This window comes from Carya illinoinensis, chromosome 5 (assembly GCF_018687715.1).
Source record: "Carya illinoinensis cultivar Pawnee chromosome 5, C.illinoinensisPawnee_v1, whole genome shotgun sequence".
NCBI classification, from domain to species: Eukaryota; Viridiplantae; Streptophyta; class Magnoliopsida; order Fagales; family Juglandaceae; genus Carya; species Carya illinoinensis.
In genome coordinates, this window is record NC_056756.1 from 25,268,000 (window position 1) to 25,295,670 (window position 27,671).

General features: G+C 37.9%; 1 protein-coding gene across 3 annotated transcripts; it reads left to right on the forward strand.

Moving 5' to 3' along the window:
* Positions 1–25,841, forward strand: LOC122310567 (uncharacterized protein At2g02148). Of its 3 annotated transcripts, none has more exons than XM_043124550.1 (8): positions 3–553; positions 1,350–1,473; positions 1,582–1,923; positions 2,119–2,281; positions 2,386–2,509; positions 18,301–18,357; positions 19,739–19,862; positions 24,435–24,571. In XM_043124550.1, exons 1-7 carry the CDS (start codon positions 371–373, stop codon positions 19,826–19,828), a joined length of 1,083 nt encoding a protein of 360 aa, XP_042980484.1. In that variant the 5' UTR covers positions 3–370; the 3' UTR covers positions 19,829–19,862; positions 24,435–24,571. The 3 variants fall into 3 exon arrangements, with proteins under 3 accessions (XP_042980483.1, XP_042980484.1, XP_042980482.1); XM_043124548.1 differs by lacking the exon at positions 19,739–19,862 and adding an exon at positions 25,546–25,841 and having other exon boundaries at positions 7–553; positions 24,435–24,689; XM_043124549.1 differs by lacking the exons at positions 18,301–18,357; positions 19,739–19,862; positions 24,435–24,571 and adding an exon at positions 2,613–3,216 and having other exon boundaries at positions 1–553.
* Positions 25,842–27,671: the final 1,830 nt, after the last annotated feature.

The following is a 27,671-nucleotide window of genomic DNA, read 5'->3' on the forward strand; positions in this document are numbered from 1 at the left end:
GGTGAGGTTGCCATCATAATATCTTTAACACCCGCAGTATCGGAGTATGTTGTGAAGACCCTAGTGGCATTGGAGCTTGGTGTGGAGATCGGAGTGAGGCTTGGAATTCCGAAAGCTCAGCTACGGTCTTTCTTCCTCTCAGTCTGTATAGCCGTTGAAGTTCCTTCGTCTTCCAAAGCAAACCCACTGCCCCAAAACCTTTCAACCTTTCCCACTGTTCTCTCTCTCTCTGCCTCTCAGGCAACAAACTCTTATCCAAACGAAGGAGAAGGAGAAGAAGAAGATTGAAGGGTGCATGCCTGGGTTAGATCTGCAATAAATTTTCATTCTTCGGTATAGAAGTAACCAGGAAAAGTGTCAGAGAAAGAGTATGGGGACTAGGGTTCCAGTGCAGCACTACAATCTGAGATCGGCGAATTCGTTCATCGGAAGCCCTTTGCATGACCTCAACACCGTTGATGCTCGGCCTGCCGACATCGAAGCCATCAGCGACGTTGACCGGGAAGCCGTCACAGAAGATAGCTTGGACAACGATGTTGATTCTAATTCCGTTGTGAGTATCTTATATCTATTTTTAAGTTTTTTTTTTTTTCTTTTTATTTGTAATGGCTGTCTGTATGATTTCTGAGAAGCTGACGGAAATAGAGCAAAACTGCGATAGAAAAGAACGGAAATGAGTTAACAGAGTGTACTTTATTCCGAACTTTAAATAATTTGTTTATAAATAAGGAAATTAGATGACGGAGTTGGTTGATGAGAATTTGTAGTCATGCTTGGGCTTAAAAGTCAGACACGAGTAGATGGGGTAATGGATCAGATACTGGGAATGTGTCAAGTCTCCTACTGGGTGTGCACTCGTTGAAATTCCTTTATATGAGCAATTACAAGAGGAGCGTCAGTCGTGTAGGTTTTTGGGATATCACGCAGGTGTAGCAAGTGCATCTTTAACTCGTGATGAATGGTAAAAACGTCCATTTAATAACGCTATATAGTGTAGGGGCACTGTAGTGCTCCTGACATAAGATATTTTGTGGGGAAGATTGCGATACCATAATTGTATTGAATGTCAAGGTTTCGTACGGACCTGTGCTAAGTCCTACATTGATGTGTAGTAGATTAAACTGGACCATATGAGGAGTCCCGATAAGTTACTGATTCTTTTGAAGGATTATATCACTTATCAAATAATAATAATAATTGTTTTGAAGTATTAGACAGGCGAGCATTCTCAGTCTGTGGCAATGGTATGTATATGTTAAGGAGTTTTTTAAGCTTTAAGATTCAATAGTTGTCATACGATTGTGTAAGTTGTTTTGCAAATTGCTAAATCTATGCAATATATCTTTTAGGACTGCATGCATGAATCGTATAGGAACTCTTTACCGCTTCACAGCATAGAAGCTGAAGAAGATCGCTCTGGACTTGAAAACAATGGGCCTTCAAGCGGTTCCTATGATAGCTTGACAGTTGAAGGTACAATTGATTTAAAAATGAAACTCTTAATTGGATTTCTAATTGAATTCTATAGACTTTTTGTGCCTAAAATGGCTGGTTGATTTGAGTTGTTGAATTTTGAACTAGATGTTTCACCTATTGAATCAGCGAGGGCAAGATTTCTACAAATTATTGTGGATTATTTTATACATGATAATGTAATTGAAGTGGCGGATTCTGAGGCTGACTATAATGTTCAGTCTGGACAAGATAAACTGAATAAGAGGAAGATGAGAGAGGTTCAGTATGAAGGCGACCCGAGGTTTGCATTACCCTTGATGTATGTGGCAAATATGTATGAAACTTTAGTTGCTGATGTAAATATTAGGCTTGCTTCCTTGAATGGTATTCGTGAGAAGACCATTGGAGTAGCCCTTGAGGCAGCTGGTGGTTTGTATAGAAGGCTGGCTAAGAAATTCCCCAAGAAAGGTATTTCATTTTTCCTCCTTCAATGTACCTTTGGGATTAAAAACCTTTGCTTGGAACTTTGTTTTGTTTTATTTTTAGCATAGTATTTGTGCTTCTCATTTATTGCTAATAGTGTTTGATAATGGGTTTCTTTTGTTATATTTCTTTCTTACACCTCCAGATTTAGCATTTGCATCTTTAAACTTTGCTCAACAGGACCCTGTACATTCAAAAGAAGAGAGTTGGCAACTTCTGTTGAAACTAGGACAAGATTTCCAGAATTAGTAATACAAGAAGAGAAGCGAGTTCGTTTTGTGGTAGTCAATGGTTTGGTTATTATTGAAAAGCCAAATAGTATGCCTATTGAGGATGCTGAGTGGTATGTTGTAGGTTTATTTTTTCTTATATTTAGAAGGGGTTACCTACGCTTTGCTATTTTTGTGTGTGCCTATATATTTATGACGTTTTTGCTCATTAGTGCAGGTTTAAACGATTGACTGGTCGTAATGAGGTAGCTGTCTCTGCTCGAGATTATAAGTTCTACTCTCCAAGACACAAGTATAGGCGTGTTGCAACAAACTCAGTGTCTAACATCAATGGTTTGCCTGTAAGTTTCATTTTACATGTCACATTAAGGGGTCATCAAAGATGTCACTAGGAAATTATATGGTTGATTTTTTTTTTTTTTTTTTCCTGGACTGCATGTAAAGGTGATTAAAGAAAAAAAAGAAAGAAAAAAGAAAGAAAGAAAGAATGAGAAGAAGCAATTCAGCATTCTCACTGGTACAGCTGATATTGGAGATTCCTCTTTTCAAAGTCTGAAGATTTTCCAGATCTTTTTCTGTATCTGGAGCTTGCACGAGTCACAGAATCGTGCACATACATTGATGATGAATTTATGTGCACATACATTAAGGACTTCCTTGTTTGGATGTATCTCCAGGTGGTTTTCCAATAGATATTGTGCCTTTGGCATTCGATGAGGATTAGTTGGATAACATAAGACATTAGGAGAAAGATACTTTATCTGGGGAGCTTTATGATACTTTGGAAAATGACTCTCAAGCAGAGAGGAGCAAGGGGAAGGATTGTTGTGAGGTTCTAGCTTCTATTTGTGTTTCAGAAATTTGTAAGCAGAGAAGTGTAGCTGACATGGGACTTCCATTCTCTGATATGGTGCTGTATTCTGGGAAAGGATCGAGTCTTTATGAACCCTATTAAATGTAGTCCATTTGCTATTCTAGAAGAGTATGTACCTCCTTCACTTGATTCCATTGAATGGATTTTAGAGAAGGTAAAAGGCTTTTACAGTTTTGTGGGTCTATCATGTTTCTGTTTTGAAGCAGATTTAATGTCTTTTTTACTGCAATTGGTGGTTGACGTCACCAAAAAAATCTGATAAGATCTAAGGTGGGGGGAAATCATGGATTAAAATGGTTAACATGCCATACATATAAATAAAAGTGTCAACATTGCCTGTTAGTTATGATCACAAGAATGGTAATTCTAGCAGAGGCAAAGGTATAGGGAAAGGGGGTCAATATTTAGTGGATGAAGCCAAAGATTGTCTTGGAATTTGAGAGGGTTGAATGAGATGGATAACTGCTTGCTTGTCAAGAATATAATCATGGAATTGAAACAAATATTGTTTGTGTGTAGGAGACTAAGCTGGCTGTTGTTTTTAGGGCTATTGTTTGAAGCTTGTGGGGATGCCAACACATGGATTGGTGCTGTATGGGCTCAAATGAGGATTTTTTCAGAGAGATTTTGCTCATGTGGCATAGGAGGGTGGTAGAAAAAATTGATGGATGTGTGGGAGATAAGACGTAAATGCTTGCGCGTAGGACTTTTTTTTTTTTTTTAATAAGGAAATTTATTGATCCTCAGAATTAGGCATAGTCCAATTACACAGGTGGTATACAAGAGTGAAATACCTAATTACAGCCTACAAACAAAAAAAGAAGCATACAAGTCATTAAAATTAACCCCCTCTAATACAATAGAAGACAGCCCCCCCCCCCCCCCCCCCCCCCCAAATGAGTGTTCTCTATTTTCAAAACATCTTCCATTCCTCTCATTCCATATACCACATAAGACATTACCATCTTCCAAACACCCGCTACTTGACGAATTCCCTGTATTCCGCACCAACAAGCCAAAAGATCCACCACCCTCTTTGGCATCACCCAACCAATGTCCAACCTTACAAAGATTTCATCCCATAGAGCCTTTGCCACAATCAGAATGGAGAAGTAGATGGTCTGTTGATTCACCATTCATTTTGCACATGAAGGACCAATCCATTATAAAAAAAATCCATGCTTCCTCAGCTTGTCTTTGGTCATAAGTTTCCTGTGAGAGGCCAACCAACCAAAGAAAGCAACTTTTAGGGGCACTTTGCACTTCCAAAATGCTTGCATGTAGGATTTTATTTTATTTTTATAAAGAAATTTATTGATCCTCATAATTAGGCATAGTCCATTTATACAGGTGTATACAAGAGTGAAATACCTAATTACAACCTACAAACAAAAAAAGAAGCAAACAAGTCATTAAAATTAACCCCCTTTAATACAATAGCAGGTCCCCCCCCCCCCCCCCCCCCCCCCCTCTTTTCCTCCCAAAATATCTTCCATTCCTCACATTCCATATATACCACATAAGATATTACCATCTTCCAAACACCCGCTACTTGACGAATTCCCTATATTCCGCACCAACAAGCCAAAAGATCCACCACCCTCTTTGGCATCACCCAACCAATGTCCAACCTTACAAAGATTTCATCCCATAGAGCCTTTGCCACAATCACAATGGAGAAGTAGATGGTCTGTTGATTCACCATTCCTTTTGCACGTGAAGGACCAATCCATTATAAAAAAATCTATGCTTCCTCAGCTTGTCTTTGGTTAGAAGTTTCCTGTGAGAGGCCAACTAACCAAAGAAAGCAACTTTTAGGGACACTTTGCACTTCCAAATGCACTTCCAAGGGAAAACAGTAGAAGAATGGGTAGACAAAGCATTGTATAAAGATCTAATTGAGAAATTATTGTTCCTGAGGTGTATCCACAATAGTTTGTCCTCCACACCACCCTCCAAATTCAATGCATACAAGGTGTTGTAGAAATCACAAATATCTCCCACTTCCCAATCTTGAACTGCTCTAATTAATGACACATTCCACTACAACAGACCATTCAAAGAGTCCATATAATCGGCAACAAAGGCTTCCTTATGCAATGCAATTTTGAAAAGAGAAGGAAAAACCTCATTGAGAGCAACATCACCATACCAAACATCAACCCAGAATCTGACCCTTGTTCCATGCCCCCCCACAAATCTGAAATTACGAAGGAAATCCTCCCAGCCATTCCTAATAAATTTCTATACTCTCACACCATACAATCCACAGACTTCATTAGAAATCCAACCTCCCCAAATGCTTCCAAATTTAGCATCAACCATAGTGATGCGCCACAACCATTTCCTGAGTAAGGCCTTATTGAAAATGCTCAACTTTCTAATTCCCAAACCTTCCCAATATTGAAGAGGGGTTTTTTTTTGAGGTGGGATTTTTGGGGGGGCGGGGGTGGTTACATTTAATCAAATGGAACTTTCCATCCTATTAGCCACACCAGCTGGAATCGAGAATAATGAAGTAGTATGTAGGGACGTTAGATAATGTACTTTTAATAAGAGAGTGATAGCTTGTGAAGACTAAAAGGAGGGCATTGTGAAGACAATCCTGTAGAGGGAGTTTCGGGTAGAGTATTACAGGAAACAAGGGGTTGGGGTTGGGGATGGGGAGCTGTGTTCCATTCCAATTCGGGCTTGATGTATTTTGGGTAGTTTTTCATGGGCTTTTTTGGTGATTAGGGCCTCTCTAGTATGGGTTAGGTGTTTTCTTGTATACGTCCAGTGTACTTGGTTACTCCTATTGATATATATAATATTCATACCAGAGGATAGGGAGGGAAGGGCTGGAGGATGTTGGTGGAGAGGTTATGAGGGAGGCTGGTAGTGTAGGTGGTTTGGTATTCCAACCACCACAGCAACCACCATTTCGGTCGTATAGGGAGGCTCTGCTTCCCCAAGGAAGTGTCATGGGTTGCCATAACTCTGACACTGCGGCATGCTCGAGAGAAGGGGTAGGCCTGCAAAGGAGTGTAGGAGCCCAAGCAAGAGAGAAAGGTGGCAGAGTGGATGTCGGTCCGAATGAGGAAAGTGAGTTTCTTGTTTTGAAGAGATGAAATGTCAGATAGATAAGCTGCAAGATAATATTATTTGGATGATACAATGTGTAGAGAAGAAACAAGGGATGGGCTTGGGTTTGGGTGTGGTCTGTGGCCCAAGTGAGGTTTAAAAGAGGGGTGTGGCTGTGTTGGGTAAGGCTCAGGTGAGTGGGCCTTAGAAAGGGAAGAAGAGCTGTGGAGGCCTTGAAGGAGAGACGGATTGGAAGGGGAAGAAGGTGGCTTATGGGTCGGGCCAAGTCTGGTAGGAGAAAGGCCCGATTTTGAACTTATCGGGTGTGAGGGTGTAGCCTGAAATTACTGTACCGGGCCCGAGTCTTACACAGATAGGGATGACGGCTTGTGGTGACATGGGTGGTGGTCTGTCAGAGGTAGTACAATTGCCGGAAGTGGAGATGGGGGAAATCGTGGATGCAGAAGGTCTCGAATTGTGCATTTCTGAACAAGAATACTCGGGTGTGGCTCAGGGTGAGCTGTTACTGCCATAGAAAGTTCCGACGAGCATTGGGACACCTCTAGATTTATCAATATCTTTGGGTTAGGCTCAGTTAAGGTGGTGTGATGCTTTTATGGCTCATGGTACCCTTGGAGGGAGTACGAGTAGATCCTCTAGTTGTTCAACAAAGTGGGGGACTCATTGGATAAGGGGGAGTTAGATGGGGAAGGCCAGTTGATGCTCTATGACCCCTGTAATTACTCAAACGAGGGGGAGGAGTCAGTAGGAGAGGATCCTATCCCTATAAGTATGATCCCTCCTATTGTTGCTCCAGATTGGGTATTGAAAAAGGTAGAAGAATTGCAAAGTTGTTTGGGGATTTCGTGTGAGGGTTAAGAAGATCAGTTTAAGGCATTGATTATAGCCTTGAGGCAGGACAACATGGTGCTGGGTCTAAAACAAATAGGGAGTTGAAGAGGTTGGCGTGGTCCATTAATTATGATGGAAATGAGGGGAGTGCAAGTCGTGGTAGAAATAAGGGAAGGGCTGGAACAGTTGTTAAATGAAGCCAAAAATTCTGAGTTGGAATGTTCGGGGGCTAATCGAGATTAATAAATGCCTTTGAATAAGAGCCTTATTGAGTCAAGTCGTGGTAGAAATAAGGGAAGAGCTGGGACAGTTGTTAAATGAAGCCAAAAATTCTGAGTTGGAATGTTTGGAGGCTAATCGAGATTAATAAATGCCTTCGAATAAGAGCCTTATTGAGGCAATGGAAGGTGGATATCATTTGTTTGCAGGAAACAAAGTTGAAGATTGGACATACTTACGTTCGAAAGGGGCCTCGGGTGGAGTTTTGGTTATGTGGGATAAGAGGCTGGTGGGGAACATTGACGAGTTTGTGGGAGAATACTTGGGGGTGTTTTTAAAAAAATATAGATGATGGTTTCTTATGGGCTTTTGCTGGGGTATATGGTCCTAACTTGGATGGTGAGAGGCGGTTGCTTTGGGATGAGCTGGCTGGCCTAAGTGTTTGGTGGGAGGCTCCTTGGTGTATTGGCGGGGATTTTAATGTGATAAGATTTTCCAGCAAAAGATTAGGGGAGGGACGACAAAATCAAGCTGTGATGGATTTCTTGAATTTCATTTTTAAGCTAGGTTTGATGGACATACTTTTAATGGGAGGTGAATTTACTTCGTCTAATAACCTGAAATGGTCAAAACTGGACAGATTTCTCATTTCTCCCTCGTGGGAGCTACAATACCCAGAATTAAGCCAAAAAAGGCTCCTGAGGATATGCTCTGATCAATTCCCTGTAATGTTAGATTGTGGTGGTATTCAAGGGGGTAGAAGGTCGTTCAAGTTTGAGAATATGTGGTTAAAAACGGTTAGGTTTGTGGACTTGATTAGACAATGGTGGAATTCATACTTATTTGAGGGCAATCCGAGCAATATATTGGCCTACAAGCTGAAAGCTTTGAAGAAGGATTTGAAGATACAGAATGAATAGGTATTTGGAGATGTAACGTCACAGAAGAAGAGCTTATTTCAAGACTACAAATCTTGGAAGGTGTAGGAGATGAGAACAACAAAAAAGATTAAGTAGTTTCTGAACTTGAACGATTGACCCTTATGAAGGAGATCTCATGGAGGCAAAAGTCAAGGGCTTTGTGGCTTTGGGAGGGGGATAAATGCACAAAGTTTTTTCACCGAATCACTAATGCACATAGGCGGTTTAACTCCATTGAGTCCATGAACATAGAGGGTAGTGCTTCCTTTGATCAAGTTGTTATAAAGGAGCATGTGGCTGGCCATTTTGAACATTTGTTGTCGGAACCTCATGCATGGAGGCCTACTATTGATGGGTTAGTCTTTGAGGCTATTGATCAAAATGGTGCGGCTTGGTTGGAGAGACCATTTGAAGTAGAAGAGGTACATCAAGTTATCCGGAAAATGAATAAGGATAAAGCTCCAGGGCAGGATGGCTTCACTATGGCTTTTTTTCAGACTTGTTGGGAAGTGGTGAGGGAGGATGTATTGCTAGTTTTTCAAGAATTTTTCACTTATGGAAAATTTGAGAAAAGCTTAAATGCTACTTTTATTGCTCTAGTCCCTAAAAAGGCTGGTGCAAGAGAGGTCCAAGATTACAGGCCGATTAGTCTTGTGGGCAGTGTGTATAAGATGCTTTCAAAAGTTCTTGCCAACAGGATGGGCACGGTCATGACGAAGATTATTTCTAAGTCACAAAATGCCTTTGTGAGAGGGAGACAAATTTTGGGCTCGGTCTTTATAGCTAATGAATGCTTGGATAGTAGGATCAAGTTGGGAGCTCCAGGTATTATTTGCAAATTAGATATGGAGAAGGCATATGATCATGTTAATTGGGATTTTCTGATATATATGCTAGGGTGATGTGGTTTTGGGGAAAGATGGAGGAAATGGATGAGGCACTATGTGTCAACGGCTCAATTCTTTGTTTTGGTAACTAGAGATCTAGTGGGATTTTTTAACAGTTCAAGAGGACTATGCCAAGGTGATCCATTATCACCCCTCTTGTTTGTTCTAGTAATGGAGGCGCCAAGTAAAATGGTGTCGGCTGCAGTAGAGGGTGGGTTTTTCTCAGGTTTCTTTGTGGGAGATATCCACGGCTCTACCATTATTTCTCACATTTTGTTTGTAGATGACACCTTGCTATTTTGTGAGGCAAATGCAGAGCATATCCAATCTTTGAAAGCCATTTTACTTTATTTTGAAGCAATATCTGGGTTGAAGATTAACCTTGCTAAAACGGAGATAGTTGCGGTTGGTGATGTAAACAACATTAGGGGGTTCGCTAACTTTTTGGGTTGTGTGGTTTCTTCTCTGCCTTTGAAGTACCTTGGTCTTTCGTTGGGACCTCATTTCAAAGTTAAGTCAATTTGGGAGGTGGTGCTAGAAAAATTTGAGCGGAGGCTGGCTGAGTGGAAAATGTTGTATTTATCTAAAAGGGGGTGGATCACACTTATCAAGAGCACTTTATCAAACCTTCCAACATACTACCTTTCTTTATTTCCCCTTCCCACTAACATTGTATTGAGAATGGAGAAAATTCAGTATGATTTTTTGTGGAGTGGAATAGGTGATGAGTTTAAATTCCACGTAGTGGGGTGGGACAACATTTGCTCTCTTTTGAGAGACGGTGGTTTGGGAGTTCGTAATGTGAGGGATTTCAATAAGGTTCTATTAGGTAAATGGTTGTGGCGTTATAACTATGAGAGGGGAGCCTTATGGACATGGGTGATTGACACGAAGTATGGAAATGAACCCGGGGGGGGGGGGGGGGGGGGGGGGGGGGGGGGGGGGGGGGGGGGGGGGGGGCTGGTGTTCTAAAGAGGGCTGGGGGGCTTATGGAGTGGGGCTATGGAAGTATATACAGAAAGGTTGGAGTTCCTATGTTAGTAATACTTCTAGTGTCTTGGGCTCTACCTATCTTTATATCAATGAGATAACTTATTACTTATATAAAAAAAAAAGAATAATAATAATAATATTAAGAGAGTGATTCTTCCCCCTTTAGATAGATACATCCTTTTCCAACTAGCCAATTTATTCTCTATTTTTTCGATAACACCATCCCATATTACCTTGGATTTAGGAGGGGCCCCTAATGGAAGACCAATGTACTTCATAGGCAAAGAAGAAAACTTACAATCCAAGATTTCAGCCAAGTCTCTGATATGATCTACCAAGCCAATCGGTACCAATTCAGATTTAAACAAGTTCACCTTGAGACCGGAAACAACTTCAAAACGAAGTAAGAGGGCTCTCTATGCACAAATTTGATTCGGATCTGGCTCATGAAGGATTAAGGTGTTGTCAGTTGTCAGCGAAGAGAAGATGAGATATATTGATGCTCCCAAATGAAGTACCACCTGCTGAAAATCCAGACAAAAAAGACCCATTCACCTCTACCTCTAAGATTCTACTCAATACATCCATAATTAGTCAGGGAGCTAAAGACTATCCAAATGTATTTGGAGGGCCAAGGCAAGGTTACTTTCTTTTGTTGTCTGGTGTCTCTTGGGAACATATTAACCACGGATAATTTGAGGAAGAGAGGTTTACTGCTAGTTGATTGCTGTTATATGTGTAAGAAGGATGGTGAATCTGTTAACCATTTCTTTCTTCATTGCGAGGTGGTGACGAAGTTGTGGAATAAGATTTTTGCAAGGGTAGGCATTGCTTGGGTGATGCCTATGATGTGGTGGATTTCTTGGCTTGCTAGCAAGGTCTTGTGGGGAGTAGAGGCAATGCAGCAATATGGAGGATGATCCCCCTTGTGTTTCTTTTGGTGCCTATGGTTGGAGAGGAATGAAAGATGTTTTGAAGATTGTGAACGTTCTATGGGGGAACTTAAGGAGTTTTTCTTTAGCACTTTAAATTTTTGGGTGAAGAATCTTGCAAGGGACGGGAATATTTGTAATGTCTTGTTTTAGTCATGGTTTGTTTTAGCTTGCATTTAGGTGTATTCACTTGTATACATCCTGTGTACTTGGGTTATGTCTATTTACTTGGAATAAAATTCTCTTATTAACTATCCAAAAAAAAAAAAAAATGATTTATCTAATGAGTTAGACTCATTTTAGAATTTAAAGATTAGCCGTTAGAAATTTATTTCAATTTAAAATCATCGCTGATTGAAGTCTCCTACATAGTCTCAATCACTACCAATCCTACAGTGAATGAACTACTAGGTCATGTTTTTAAATTCAAATTTTTTTCTTGAATAATTGTGACCGAATCTAACTCGAACTCGTTGGCACCCTTTCCCAAATCTCTCTATAAATATTTTCCATTCCGTATGTTATTTAGAAAAACCATAAATCTCCATAAGTGCAGCAGCCGAACCCAAGATACCTAGTCCAGTACCGTGCATGTCCCATGTTCATCACGCCAATAGCTGATTGCCTCATCCTCTCACAATATCTCTCATGTTTTCTCTCTTCTAGTTTACGTGATCGATTTCATGTCAAAAATATTGGATTAACGTTGCAAGGTAAGTAGCTTGATCATAAATTAAGACTAACATACGTTAACTAGTTATATTATTATTATTATTATTATTATTATTATTATTATTATTATTAAAGCTAGTTCTTTGGAAGCCAATGTTTATGTTCCACATATGTTATAATATCTGCAAGCACATCATTCATCATAACTCATGATCATGTTTCATTTCTCATATTATAGTTATGTATGTATTATACAGCTCATGCATTTCATTTATCAAAAAAAAAAAAAAAATACAGCTCATGCATGTCACACGTAAGGTTTCGATAAAGTGTAAGATAAAGATCAGATAAATCAGATGGTCATTCAGATGCTTGGTACCAATGCAGTTAGAATGGATGTGTAACACCCGTCCTTGTGGTGGGTCCTCTTTTCATATCGATTTTTATAAAAAAAAACGACGGGAATTACGATTCCTTTTAAATTTCTTTTCCATTCATACCAGGATACAAAAGGCTCCATGTCATAAATAAAATTTCATTTTTTCTAATTAAAGCTTTCAGCGGAAAACATTACAATTCATAATTAAAGCTTCTAATATGAAACATCTTGCCTAGGCCTTCGTGCTCTTCCCTTTGGGATGTGCCTGTCCTGACCTGTCATGCTCATCTTGTGCCTGGGAAGCACACATAAAAACTAAAATGAGTCGATGACTCGTAAGCATTAATTCATACAGTCAAAATATAATAACATAGCTTTCCAGTCATGCAGTTATCATTCCATACATACATATTTTACATAGCATGCATATGTCTTTATCTTCGTTTGAAAACATTTCGAGGTGGCGTTTTTATTTAAAACATGCTTTCTTCTTTAAAACAGCTCCCCACGCATTGCTGCCTTCATCTCTTAAAGAATCTTTTCATGCATTTATATTTCTATGTACATTCATGCATATATATGTTCATTAAATCATCTTTTCTTACTTACGGTACATTCATGCATTCAGTCTATTCGTACATACATACATACATCTATTCTTAACATGCATTCGCTCATTCTTATCACTTTCATTGCCCATCGCACACTGTTACGCCCCGTGTGCTGGGGTTAGCGGTCTTTTGGACCTGATTCCGCTCGTGGCCACGGGTTGGGAATCCATTCAGTCAGGATGCAGCATTGGGTGCACTTCCAGTACTGCTTACTCGGTATTGTAATCTGCCCCGTACATTCTTTTGGTACCATTTTCATTACAGTCCATGTGGCCCTTACGTATTTTCATACATCATACATTCGATCCGTTCATTCCTTTACAGTCCTTTCCTTTTTCTTCGTGACGACCCTTAATGTTACCTCAATTAACTACCCTCTCGACAAATCCTTACAAGAGTAACATAAGAAAATAGTTAATTTAGTTAACATAACATCAAAACAACTCCACATATGCATTTAATCACTTAAAACAGAACATAATTATATATATACACAAAACAGAACATTAAAACAGCCTTATATATATATATAATTAATCCCTTAAAACAGAGCATATATGTAGATATACAAAACATAACATCAAAACATCCCCATATAAATACTTAATCCCTTAAAACAGAGCATATATGTATATATATAAAACATAATATCAAAACATAAACTAAACAATTTAGTTAGCTTCCAAAATCACATTAAATCGCATTAAACAATTTACCTTAACCTCCTAGATTCTTTCAAGAGGTGAAGTGAAGGTCCAAAGCTTGAAGAAAATGAGAGGAGTTTGATTTCTTGAAGAGGAGAAGAAAAGAGGGAAGTGGCGTTGGCTAGCATGGAAAGAGAGATGAAGAAGACTTGTTCTTCATTTGTTAGGTGTAGACCGATGGGTTTGAAGAGGAAAATCCTTCATCTATTAGGTGTAGACCGATGGGTTTGAAAAGAAAATCCTTCATCTATTAGGTGTAGACCGATGGGTTTGAAGAGAAAATCTTTCATCTATTAGGTGTCGACCGATGGGTTTGAAGAGAAAATCCTTCATCTATTAGGTGTAGACCGATGGGTTTGAAGAGAAAATCCTTCATCTATTAGGTGTAGACCAATGGGTTTGAAGATAAAATCCTTCATCTATTATGTGTAGACCAATGGTTCACAAGAGAAGAAGGCTTAGTTAAATTTTGGTCATTAAAAGCTTAAGGAAATGGAGGGTTAGGATTAGATTTAGGAAGATAACTATTCCAATTACCAATCCAATGGTGGAAATCATTTGTGCTCTTTCATAAATCATAAAATTTTAGGATTTAAGGAGAAAATACTACAAGGCCTTAAAATCATGTACTTAATTTATTTTAACAACCCACATAAAAGTAAAAAAAAACACACCCATCTAAATAAAATAATAAAAATCTTTACATGAATATATTTAACTTAAGGAATAAAATAAAATGACGTAAAAACTCACATAGTAAGACTAGGGTATTACACTATGCTAAAACCTTCGGGGTCTTATTCCTTAAAGTGAACCTCTGTGATTCACCTTAGGGTTAAGACACTAAGACCTCCATCTCGTTCTTCTATTTACACAATCCAACGCATGATTCTGACATACAGAGCCATGTGTTCCAACCTTAAACTATATACTCATCACTACTTTCATGTATCCTAGCCCATACTACATCTTTATTCCCATCCACTTAGGTTACATGAATTCAAGCCAACTCTGGGACTAAAATACCATGTAACTATGATCAGGACAGATTACTCATTACATATGGTAAACCTGTCTGGTACACTTGTCTTGCCAGATACGCAAGTATCTCATCCCCTTATTATCACCTAAGAGCAACTTATAATTCCAATAAACGCCTGCTTGTATAAACAAGCTCCAAACTCCAATACCAACTTGTTAAGACCCGGTCGATAGGACTCTTCCTACTTCCCGGCTCTTTATAAGTTCATCCCAACACTTAATAAGAGAGGATTGCATCCATAAATGCACCTCTGTCACGTCACGTAATTCGAGATAAATCCCGAGTCACATCACGATACCCATCATGCTTCCGCTGCACGCTCTGATACTTTTCCACCACTTATACTCTTAGCCATAGTCAACCACAAGGTAACACTCGTCACTCCAGACTACAGTCCATATCACCATTGCTTCGGGACACTGTTATACAGTTTCCCAACGCTATACCATACACTCCACGCTTCTCTGCTATACCATCCGACCCTCTGTGATACGTCGGATGGCGTATCACGACCTAGTACAGAGTACACTCACGTGAACTCTCTTCCATCCATACTATGACAACATCACTACGATACACACCTCACCGTGCATCGCTACGCGACATGGAGTACGTGGAACAAGTACTCCTTTCACTACAACTCCTATTAACACGATGCACACCACACGGTGCATCGCCATACAACATAGAGTGCACTCCACATGTACTCCCTTCATTCTATACCACACCTTATTATAGTGCACATCACACGACGCGTCGCTGCACTACACAGAATACGCTCCACGCGTACTCTCTTCACGCATCACACCATATCACAACTACGGCATCCATCTCATGTCCACACTTTATAGTACAATCCACACAATACTACAAATCAGGCACAACACTTCACAACTACATTTCGCTTTACAACTACGCAGCGAACTCCACAATTACTAATTACATAGTCTACAATCCAACCAATCAACTACTTTAAATGTAAATTAACTAGAGATAGAGGGTTATACCATCGATGGGCTAACCCGTGCATCGCTCGCTGCTCGTCATGGTTAAGCATCGGAGGAGCGTACGTGGCGGTAACACCGTGTACGGTGGCTGTCCACCACGTGAAGTGGCGGTTCAGGCTTGAGGATAGCTAGGCGTGGCCTTGGAAAGGCTCATGATGGCCTCGTGGTGGTCAAAGGTGGCGGAGCACGGCGGCATCATGCTATGAACAATAAATCTGAAATGCTAGGAGTTTGCTTGGGGTGGTGGAAGACCATAGAACTTCATGGGAAGCTAGGGAAAGGTAGATGAAGATGTGGTGAAGCTGTGGTGGCGAGGTGGTGGCCATACGGTGGCTCACGGCAGCGGATCAGCTGCTTGAAGCTAGTTTCGGCCTTGGAGAGTGAGGGAGAGTGAGAGCTATACACAACTCTGTTGGCCATGAAATTTCTTGGAGAAGGTCATGGTGATGAGAGGAATAAGATGGTGGTGGTGAAACACCATGGGTGGCCGTGTACAGCGGCGTACAGTGGTGCAACCGAAACTCTAGCTATGGAGACCCATCGGAGAAAAAGAGAGAGTTAGGGGAAAAGAAAGACATGGGGAGGAAGTCCTTGATGTGGTGAATTCATTGGTGGTGCTTGGTGGCTGATTTGGCCGTGTATGGTGGCTCAAAGAGGAGAAAAAAGCTTGAATACCCATTTGTTTGAAGGAGGAAGGAGAGAGATTGGGTGGCCGGTGAAGCACACCACCGGTGCAGTGGAGCTCGCCGGTGAGGGAGGGTCAGGCCGATGTGGGAGGTGGGGCACGACGGTTGGAGGTGGCGCCGGCTGGGAGCTTCAACCGAACGGTGGAGGAAATCCATGCACAGTGAACGGCTGGACGTGCACGAGGGAGAGAGAAGAGAAAGAAAGAAAAAAAAAAGAAAAAGAAAAAGTGAGGAAGAAAAGAAAAAAAAGCTGGGTATTTAATCTCAGTCCTACGCTTCGGGATCCTCAAAACGATCTAACGATAAGTTTAAACATTGATTTGAAAACGCGTAAGTGTTTTATTTAAAATAATATTTCTTCATCATTATTTAAAATGATAAAGTATCGTTAATTACTCAAAGAGGATAAAATCATTTAAATTGAATAAGAGTTTTCAACGTAAAATTAAATCTCTTAATATTTTAAAACAACTAAAATATTTAATATAAGTAATTATCCACAATTATAATATTTTTAAAGCTCATTAAAATATTATAATTGTGCTACATTAAAAACAAGCTTATCTAATAATACTGAAAATATCTTCTATAGATATTTTCATAATATTTAAAATATCCGTAAGCATTAAAATATCTTACTTTGAAATCCGCAGGATAACTTTCAGAACACGCTATCGAGATACAACACGTAGGATAAGGTTCAACACGTAGATCGAGGCTCGTCAGATAGACTGACTCTCGACACGTAGAACAAGGCTCAGCACATACACCAAAGTTTGACACGTGGATCGAGGCTCATAAAGAAGAAGAAGAGAGAAGGAGCGGATATTACAGGATGTGCAAGCCATGGACTCAAGCTTGGTCCACCATAGTATTTTATCATATTAGATCAGCGGTTCCCCTTGGACCAGTGCACAACCTTGCACACAGGATTAAGTGTGTTGGCCAGTCAAAACAGTTAGATAATTCAAATCAGCCAAACAAGTCAATTAATTCAAATAAGTCATGCATGTCATAGCATACGTATGAAAAATCATGATTTTAAGTTCTCGGCATAAAATCTTTTATGACAAACTTTATGTTAAGTATGTTTACATTATGATAGGTTTCTTATTGAGTCATCGACTCATTTTAGTTTTTATTTTACTTTTTTTAATTTTTTTAAACCACTCCAGGTCAAAATATTTATGAAGGTAGAGCTGCAAGACGGGTCTTAGTCCAGGGTCTAGGGAGGCATGACCAATGGCCTGGATCATGTACAGAAATTTTAAGTTTATAGCGCAGACTTTGAGAATTTTAATAAATGCTTTCAAGAACTCTCTCTTATGATTTCAGTATTTAATATAAAACAACTTTAATTATTATAAGAATCTTTGTACCTGGTGCTTCCTTTAGAATAAAATAAAAATATTTTAATTCAAGTTCAGTAGTAGCACTCTAGTTTCCCCAGAATTTCTAAAAGTGATTTATTCTTAATCGTGGGGAGTGGGGTGTTATAGACCTCGTCCATGAGACGAATCTTTGAGGTCAAATCCTATTTCAAGGGGTTTGCCCCTCTAGTTCACTCCTTTTTTCCATGTAAGTGTATTTGGAGAAATAAAGCACATTCTAAGAAAGATTTTAACAATGAATAACTTGAGAAAGGGGCATATTGTGGTAATGGAATGGTGTTGAATGTGCAAGCAAAATCGGGAAAACATAGATCTTCTTCTGTCGCATTTGAGTTCACTGGGAGCTTATTGGTGAAGGTATTTTGCATTTCTGGGTCTGAATGGTTATGCCCTAGCATGTGGTGGAGTTTTTGGCATGTTGGTGGATTCCTTGCATTGGCCCTAATAATGCAGAAGCTTGGAAGATGGTCACTTTGAGTTTAATGTGGTGTATTTGGCAAGATTACAATGTCTGATCCTTTAATTGTCATGAAAGGACGGTGATAGAATTAAAAGCCATCAAGCTGAACAATCTCTATGCTTGGTTGATTGCTTACACCGGCTACGAAGTCTCCAATCTTTTAGAGCTCAAGGAGTTTTGCTCTTTTTTGTGCTAGAAGGGTATATCCTTTTGTACACTTCCTGTGTATTTGGGTTGCACCCCACTGTGCTTTTAACAAAATTTGTGCTATGAAAAGAAAAGATATGTCATTCAACTTTTTGTTTTCTGCATAGTGACAAGAGATTTTATAGAAAATATTGACAATTCAACTAAGTAGATTGTAAGACATTTTGATTGCTGTGCCTTACTGACTAAATTGAAGGTAGATGTAACTTCTTGTACTTTTGTTGTTTTTTCAGGCATTTCCCATCACGGATAACTCCTCTACATTGGCTACTGCTCAAGGTTTTCGCTCTGTAAGTGAATTTATTTAAGAAGCAATTATTGTCTATTTTCTATGTGTTAGTCTTTAATTTCTATTTAATAATCGACCACATCTCTTACAGAGTAGTGGATCTGAATCCAGCACTACCTTACTTGAGAAAAAAAAAAAAGGGCTAAAATACATTTTACTTCATACTTTCATACAGCCATCAATGGTCTGTTTGGTTTAGAACTTGCTGTTAAAATGCATTTTGGTTTTCCATTTTCATAGAGCTGATCTTCTTTTACATACAAAAAAAGCTTATATTTTCCCACCAACAATGAATTAATGACTTGCTGTGGGCTGCCTATGTGCTAATATGAAATTCGTGATGCACAGAACTAAAGAGACTGACCCATTCTTTGTTTTTTGTTCTATATGGCATTACAAATGAAAGACCAGATGAAATAGTTCACAATTTTTTTTTTTTTTTGAATTGAAATAAAAGTATTTTTGTATATTAGTCAACTCTCAACCTTTGTTCAAATAACGTATAAGTCATTACATTGCAATTCTAAGTAGCGTGTTAAATTGTTAAAGTAGATTAGATATATAGTACACAAAATTACTTGTATAAAATGATATATAATAGTCCATAATATTATCATGTTCAGGCTCCAATCTAATGATTGACCACTAAGTTTATTGAGATTACAACATTTTCGTTGAAATATAATTAGAGTGAAAGGGAAGGAGTTCAAACGGTAAGTCCTCCACATAGTTAGAAATCTTATTTTCCTATAGTTTAGAAACTTATTATGGAATGGAACTATAAAGAGGAATAAAGAGAGAAAAATCTAGTTGCTTATCATCTTGTGGAATATGTGAATCAAATAATACAAAGCATTTTCAGCAGGTATTTATAATTTTTGAAATTAAATTATTGTTGCTATGTTTTGGGTATGTTTGGTTACACAGATTTGGAGAATATTTGAGAATTTTTTTGAGATTGGGTTTTGGAAAAGGAGAGAAAAACTTGAGTAAGATTTTTTGAAAATAATTTTTATATTGGAGTTTGTGAAAGTGGACGGGTAAAGTTTTTAAGAGTATTTTTGTTTTGGAGTTTGTAAAAGTTGTATTAATTTTTGTGTTTGGGTAAATGATTGGATAAAAAGATACCTTTAGATTGTATGATTATGTTATTTTAACTTTAAATTAAAAAAATGATTATGTTATTTTAACCATTGGTATTAGATCAAGTTGACTGGTTCAAATTCATTGGTTGACCAAGAAAGAAAGCATGGGACCATTTTAGTCAATGCCAACCTAGGACAAGGTGGATCCACTAGGGTCAATAAAGTTCACCTTTCCTGTGAATAATCCTCACTGATTAGTTAATTGTTTTTTTTTTTTTCTTTTGCTGAATAAAAAAGGGTAGGAGGGGGCAACCAAAAGTGGCTTCTCTACCTGGGCGTGACCATAGCAGCACTCTACCTGCTAGGAAACAGACAAGAGGGGCCTAGACAGCAGGAAGCTACAGGCACACCCTCAAGTCAGGTTTGAATCATAGCTTAGACCCCAGCCCCTCTAGGGAATTAATAAATCCTTACGTTGCTAATAGTAATAGTCTAAGGTGAATCTATATTCAGATTTAAACCCAAAACCTAATACATGCCAAGCCACTTGGGAGTAACTCAAGGGTTCAACAGTGTCTCATCTGTGAAAAAGATCTGGAGTATTGGCAGTTCTTCAAGTTCCTTTGCCTCAGAAAAATCTGATAAGAGTCCCCCATCTACCATTGCATTTAACATTTGACACAACAAAGAGCAAAGGGGATAATGGTCCTTTCGATGCAGACTGCAAGAACTACTGAAGAAGCCAGATGTTGTTCAGTTGATCAGAATGGGGAAATGCACGGTAGAAATACACTGCTATCTACTGACACCACTTTGCCCCAAAACCACATCTCCTCAATAAGCATAGCAGAAAATCCCAATTCACATGGTTGTAAGCCTACTCTGAATCTCATTTACATGACATTCTTGATAAAAATACGTTTGTAAGACTTTCATTAGCAATTAGGATTGTGTCTAAAATATATCTTCCCTTATGAATGCATTTTGGGTTTATCGTCTTCTTGAGCACTACCTTCATCCTCTACGCTAGGACTTTAGAAATAATCTTGTAAACACCACCCCCTGGACTAATGGAACAGAATTCCTTTATCTCCACACCACTGCTTGTTTTCTTTGGAATAAATGCTATAAAAGTTGCATTAGGCTTCTTTCAAACTTTCTGCTAATATGGAACTCATGGAATTTATAATCTTCCTTGAGCATCTTCCAAAACATCTATGAAAAGGCATTAGAGAATCCATCCACACCCACTGCCTTCTTGTCATTCAGAGCATGCATGACTTTATGGATCTTTCTTTCCTCAAACTCTCCTTTTATCCATGTGGCTTCCTCCACTCCAACAGCATCAAATTTAAGACCATATGGCTTGCGTCGCCAAATCAACTATTTAGAGTGAAGGCATATGTAAAAATGTATGATATGCTCACTTACTTTTTTGGGTCTGTTGAGATTGAGCTGCTGATCACTAGGGATTTGATAGTATTTTTTGTTTGATTCGAGTTAGCCAAACGATGGAAAATTTTAGTTTGTCTCATTCCTTTCACCATAGTGCTAGATATCTGTCTCCAACTCACTTTTTCGGCAAGGATTGTGTGGCCCAGTTCTCTAGCAATATCATATTTTCTCCTCCTCTATGCATAAAGCTCACTCGGAATCCCATCACAACCACAATTTATTTAATAGAAACCTTTCCTGATTCTGAATACAACCAACTCCTCCTGTTTCTTTACTTCTTTCAACTTGCTTGCCAATACAAAACTGGGGGAACCATTCATGGCTTCACTTTATCCACAAAACCTTAATCATACTTTTTTGTTAATTAATAAAATATTTCATTAAAAAGTTCAAAAGGAAAGTTGAAACATGTGCCTAGCCATTTTTATTTTTTCTTCTTTTGGATAACGAGAAGGCAGACTGATCTAGTTTGATCCATGGAAAGGCTAGTTAGCCACGAACTTGGTACTGACCTACAGCTCAGCCTCATGATCAGGCTACAACTAGTATGAGAAAGAATTCAAGAAGAATGTGGAAATAGAAGAGTAAAAATTGAAAGATTTAGAAGGAAAGAATTGGCCGCATCATGGAATGGGAGCTGGTGCTTGTTCACAAATTAGGATATGAAGTAGGTATAACATTTGGTAATTACAGCTGCTGTATCTCTTATCCTTATTTGGGACCCTATTTGTCTATTTAGGATTTTTTTGAATCGAAATATATCATCCTCTAGATAATTCAAATTTAAGGAATTGGATGTCAATTAATTTCTAGTGTCTCATCTCCATTTTGCAAATGACACATTGTTATTCTGTGACGATAATCCAGAGCCTCACAAAATAACGATTAGTTCTCTCTCTCTCTCTCTCTCTCTCTCTCTGCCCCAAATGTTACTTTTGATTTTATCAATTTTTTTCTTTTTAATTGGTGGGCCTCTTTAATGCAAAATGATACCTAGTTTATATTCACCATGCATAGGCACTGTATGTTTTTTTTTTTTTTGGCTTTAGTTATCCTATAAAAGTTTTGGCTATTTATTGTTCTGAAACATGAATTTTGCAAGCTGCCTTTGGGAGGTACTTGTTTTCTGCTCCTTTCCCCTTCATTTTTTTCTCCATTCTTTTGTTTCGCTTTAGTGCTAAAGCCTTTCTGGTCACTGGTCCAGAAATGTCGCTATAATCGATGTTAACATGAACAACTTTATTGCCCTGCTTATAGGACATTGCATGATTGTCGACCCAACTAAAAATCTAATTTCAGGTGTTTAGATTGATAGATATTCTGTTTGCATGAAATATTGTAGATCCTACAAGGTTCATTAAAGAGATGGTTGGAAAATAAGCCTCGAATTAGGTTAGCAAATACTTGTAGTTGCTCAGTAGGGGTGTAACGGGTCCAGTTTTGGACAAAATTTATGACCGAACTATCATGCACCGGTTTTGCATTTTCGAAAATCGATTACGCACAAGTTATCCTCTTAAATCGGTACCTCCGGTTTTACCCGTTCCGATCCAATTCGGTCTGGTTTTCCGGTTTTAATAGTATTAATATATATATTAGTATTAGTTATAGTGATTAGAATAACTATGTATTAGTATTTGTTATAGTGATTTTAATTTATTATAACTATATCATTGATAGTGATAGTATTAGTATTACTATATCATTATTTCATATATAATTATGTAGTATAGTGATTTATATAGTAATTTATATATAGACTTAAAATATATTACTAATAGTAATATAGTATTAGACTATTATTATTAGGCCATAAAATGTAAATTGTAATTAATAGACATTATATACTAATGTAATGTATTACTAATTTACTAATGTACTTATCAAAAAGAGCATATTGAGAATTTATTAGGCCATAAAATGTTATTAATATATATATATTTTATGATTAAAGCATATGATCAAATAAATTTTCATGTTTAAGATTAAAATTTTATGTTATAAATTATAATAACATTATTTTATATATAATTATAATTTATGTTATTATATATAATATAAAAAATATTATATATAATATTAAAAAAATTAATTTAAAATATATAATATAGTGAACCAGTCCGGCCCTAAAAAGCATAGAACTGAAACCGGACCGGTACCAGCCAGTTTTGGAATTAAGGGAACGGGTCCAAAACTGGACAGGTCCGGTCCCGTTTTCTAGTTAATTTTTACACCCCTATTGCTTAGCATCAACTTCCATAGAACTTGTCTCATGGGTACAGTGGATCAGGACCTGAAATTGGAGTTCTGATCCTCCAAAATTATGCTCCACCAGGGTTAATGGTTATGCATGGCCTAACATTAATACGGCCAAACTTATGTGAGTGAAGTTATGTTGTGGCGTAGGGCTGTCAATTGTGTCGAGTCGGATCAGAGTCAGGTCAATTTCAAGTCAACTTGAACTTGACATGAATAACTAATCGGGTCAAACACCTTGACCTGAACCCGACCCAAATAACTAACGTTGACCTGTATATCAATTGGGGTTAGGTCAACCCCACAAGACCCATTTAAAAAGAAAAACAAGAATGAAAAAGATTCACAAATATTTGAACATTCTTACTACCATATAACAAGACAAAGGTTATACAAGAAACGTTTAAGAATATAATTAAAACATGAATTCTATTTTTCCATTTAAAACTCAATTTCTAGTTAGAAATATGTAGCGGGTCAATCGGGTCAACCCGATTTCCTTTTGGATGATCGGGTCAACCCATGAACCCACAGGTTGACTCAATACTACTCAATTATTTACAGGGTCAAATTCGGGTCAACCCTAATTGACCTTAACCCCGATTATGCCCAACCTTAATATTACATATCAGTTTCTAGTTCCTATTCTTCCTGTGCACTTGGGCTATGCCTATTTCAATATCAATAAAATATCTTTTTACTTATCAAAAGAAATACTACGTGTTGGTTTCGAGGGTCATGTAAAAAATTGACAGCCCTAACTGTAGCTGGAATGAAATAATGTCATGATGCTGTGCTGAGAGTAGTTAGTGAGCTGGAAAAATCTGAAGTATAACGACAAAAATGTTTAGCAGCACTTCTTTGAAGACTCGTGCCATATCTACATGTTGAACAAGAGATTAATTTGAGACCTTATCATGCATTCCATAGTTGAATAAAAAAGTGATTCTGAAGTGGTTAAGGCTGGTTAAAATCATTTGACTGATTTCTGTGTCCATTTTTTTTTTAAAATAATGGGCAGGGCCTAGATGTGGAGTTCACCTCATTTTAGCTCACTTCATGATTCAGAGCAAATCCTGTTTAGATTTATATTCACATGCACCACTCAGAAATCAACTAAAATCAATCTTTGTCTATATTCATATTAATAATGCTATTAGATTGCCATGGTTGTGATTGAGACGTTTGCAAATGTGTTCTTGATATATTTATGGCATTCAATATAGAATCCTTCTTTGTTCTTTTGTAAAATTTCTTTATCGTTTCTTATCCCTCTTTGCAGCCACAAAATCAGCAGCAGATCATTTGCAAGCATCCTATGCAACATCTTTCGCATCAGCCCCAATTTCACCCAGTTCATCAGAATCATCAACAACACATGCACCCTGCATCCCACTATCCTCACAGTCATCAATGTGCTCCAGCTTCTCACTTGCCTGAAATTTCTCATCCTCATCAACCAACCATATCACAACAGATGGCATCCTTACAACCGCTCACAGGTGGTGGTCATGCTGGGGGGCGTTTGCATGTACTGGTGGGTTATTAATTTGATTATTCCTCCATCCACTATGAATTATGATAGCACTTACTTGAATATCATAAGTTTTACTTTTATTTTCATGGCTAGTGGCATGGTTACCCTCAAAGATAAGATATTATGTTAAATTTTAGCTCTGCTGGTGTAGAACAAGCACATCTATACAACCTATTTGTGGACTTCTATTTTTCCATTATTATAGCCAGCCAAAACAAAGTTGGTCAAAAGTAGCTCAGCGTATTTGACCATAGGACTCCTTGGATAACCTGCTATCTGTCCCCTAAAAGCATATTTGACCATAGGACTCCTTTGATTTCTTTGTGTCTGTATGTGCGTGCTTTTGTTTTCAACAGCGAGTTATATTGAGAAATATTTTTAGGGAGGTGTTACTGTGCATTTTTATTTTTCGTGTAATTTATACTTTATCAGAGTTTTGCATTCACATGTTTTCTTGTGTTGAAATGTGATGTTGTGAGTGTGAACTGGTACTGCCAATCTATTAAGAGGGAATGTTTTTGCTTTGTGATTATGTCAGGAACAATGGCCAGTATGTCATTTCAATGTCTCAATTCATGTGATCTTTTTGTCCCTTATATTTACATCAGAATGAATAATGGTCCATTTCCTTCATTGTATATTTTATTAAAATCTTTGTGTATCCTCACGAGCTTAAACTATCTATGAATCCTGCTTAATTTTCTCGAATCTTTATTGATGCTTTTTCTTATGGAAAACAAAGTAGGGCTTCATTATAGCTTTGTGAATGTTTGAAAAAGGCTCAGGAGGATTTATTTGTTATCTTTTTCTTTCAACCTGTGTCTTTACTGAACTTTTAAAATTGATCATATGTCAGCCATCCAGCCCGGCAAAGTTTTGTGACGAATGTGGGGCCCCGTACTTGAGAGAAACTTCTAAGTTCTGCTCTGAATGCGGTGTTAAGAGGTTAGGAACGTGACATGGTGCTGTCACTTATATGTACATAAATATATATTTATATGTATATTCTTTTATATTTCATTTAGGAGTTTCAAATATATGTACTAATGTAGAAGGAAAAGTTTTAGATATAACTTATGTATGATCTGATTTCATGTACAAATGGCTAGGTGAATGCACAAGAGCATTTTGATTTTTGCCATTATCTTCAAATAATGTTGACTATTGCAATGTAAGTACGAGGGAAGATTGTGATTTCTGTTTAGCGTTTTGTTCCTGATTTTTCACCATTTTTAACCAAGACGAATGGACAACACAACTTCTGTATTACCGAATATTTAGGCATGTTTCATTGGGCCATTATGTGTACATCTTACTGTCTAGTTGTTAGAAATATGTCCCACTAATATACTTTTGTGGAACATATTTGAATTTGAATTCAGATTAACCAGAGGAGCTCAGTTTAACCAGGGCATGTCATTCAGTTTTATCTACTCCCGAGTAATCAGAGGAGTTACACCGAGATAATGCCCTATCTCGGCTTGGGATCGTGATACACACGCACCAAAAAATCCATTTATCTCGTGAAAATCCAATTTTCAATATCCAACACATGTATATGCATGCACCGTGCAATGCGAATGACATGACACAAAATATCCAACATTTCAAATCAACCAAACATAAAATAACTCCATCCTCAAATCCATCCGACCCTCGACTCCTTGGACTCAGTTCGGAATAATCAACCAGTCACAATTTATTAAAAAAATAATAATATATTTAAATATAAAATGAAGTTTGGAAAATACTTACATTGCTATATAATATTTTTTGAAGGATCAAGGGGCTGCAAAAGGTTATGAAAAAGTAACGTAACAGTGTAAAATATATTGTGGCTGTGGGTTGTAAAATATCCACTTTTGAATGGGGACGAACCAAGGCTTGGGATTGATAGGGAATGGCTTAGAGGTTTTTATGAAGCTAGTGGAAGTGGTGGTTGGCCGTTGGTGGGGGCGAAAACGGCAGTGGAAGTGAAAAAAGACCAAAACGGAGTTGAGCTCGTGGAGGTTGCTTTGGCGACGGATCGGAGCTGGAAATGAGTGAGTTAAGTCGGCAAGATGTCGGTGATAAAGTGGTGAATAAATGGTGGCTGTGGTGGAGCGACAGCGACGTGGGGATAATTTTAGGCAGCTTCTTCGTAGTGCACGTGGGGGTTAACGGAAGCATGGGGTGACCTGAAAATGGAAGGGGAGGGTCGTTGACACGTGGGGAACCAGGTGGGAGGCGCGGTCAGGCACATGGGTGGCGCATTGGGTGGACAAAAAAAACGGACGGAGGAAGGGGGAGGGGACGCCATGCGTGGGAGGGAGAGAGTAGGGAAGAAAGAAGAAAAAAAGAAAAAGAAAGAAGAAAAAGGGAAAAAGAAAAAGAAAGGGAAAGAAAGTGAGGTCCAGTCTTTTTAACTCAGGGTCACAAATTAATCCAATGAAAATGAATTTTAAAACGATGAATTAAATGAAATAATTTAAACACAGTGACTTAATAAAATAAAATATTAGAATTCAACAATAAGCTATTTTAAAATAAAAAGTGCAATAAAATCTAAATAAAAACACTACAATTCAATATTAATAACATAAAATAGTTAAAGCCCAACAATAAAATAATTCAAGTTAGAGAGTAATTTAAATGCGAGGTAATTATTACTATCAAGAAAACATATTATTTAAATCTCACAACTTAAAAATCATAAAATAATACAACAAAAAACACGTTTAATTTAAAATAAAAGAACTATTAATTATAATAATTTTAAATAATAATTCAATAAAAATACACGTAAATATGGAGCATCACATTCTCCCCCCTTAAAATAAATTTCATCATCGAAATTTATGAGATCAAACATCAGTGCCAAGCAGGATATAAGGTACAATTCAAGACACATTTGAGAAAACATACCATCAACTAACCCCATGCAGGCACAAGTAAAGCTCTCCCAAATCTACTCCTATAGGCGATTCCATTATATTCGTACTA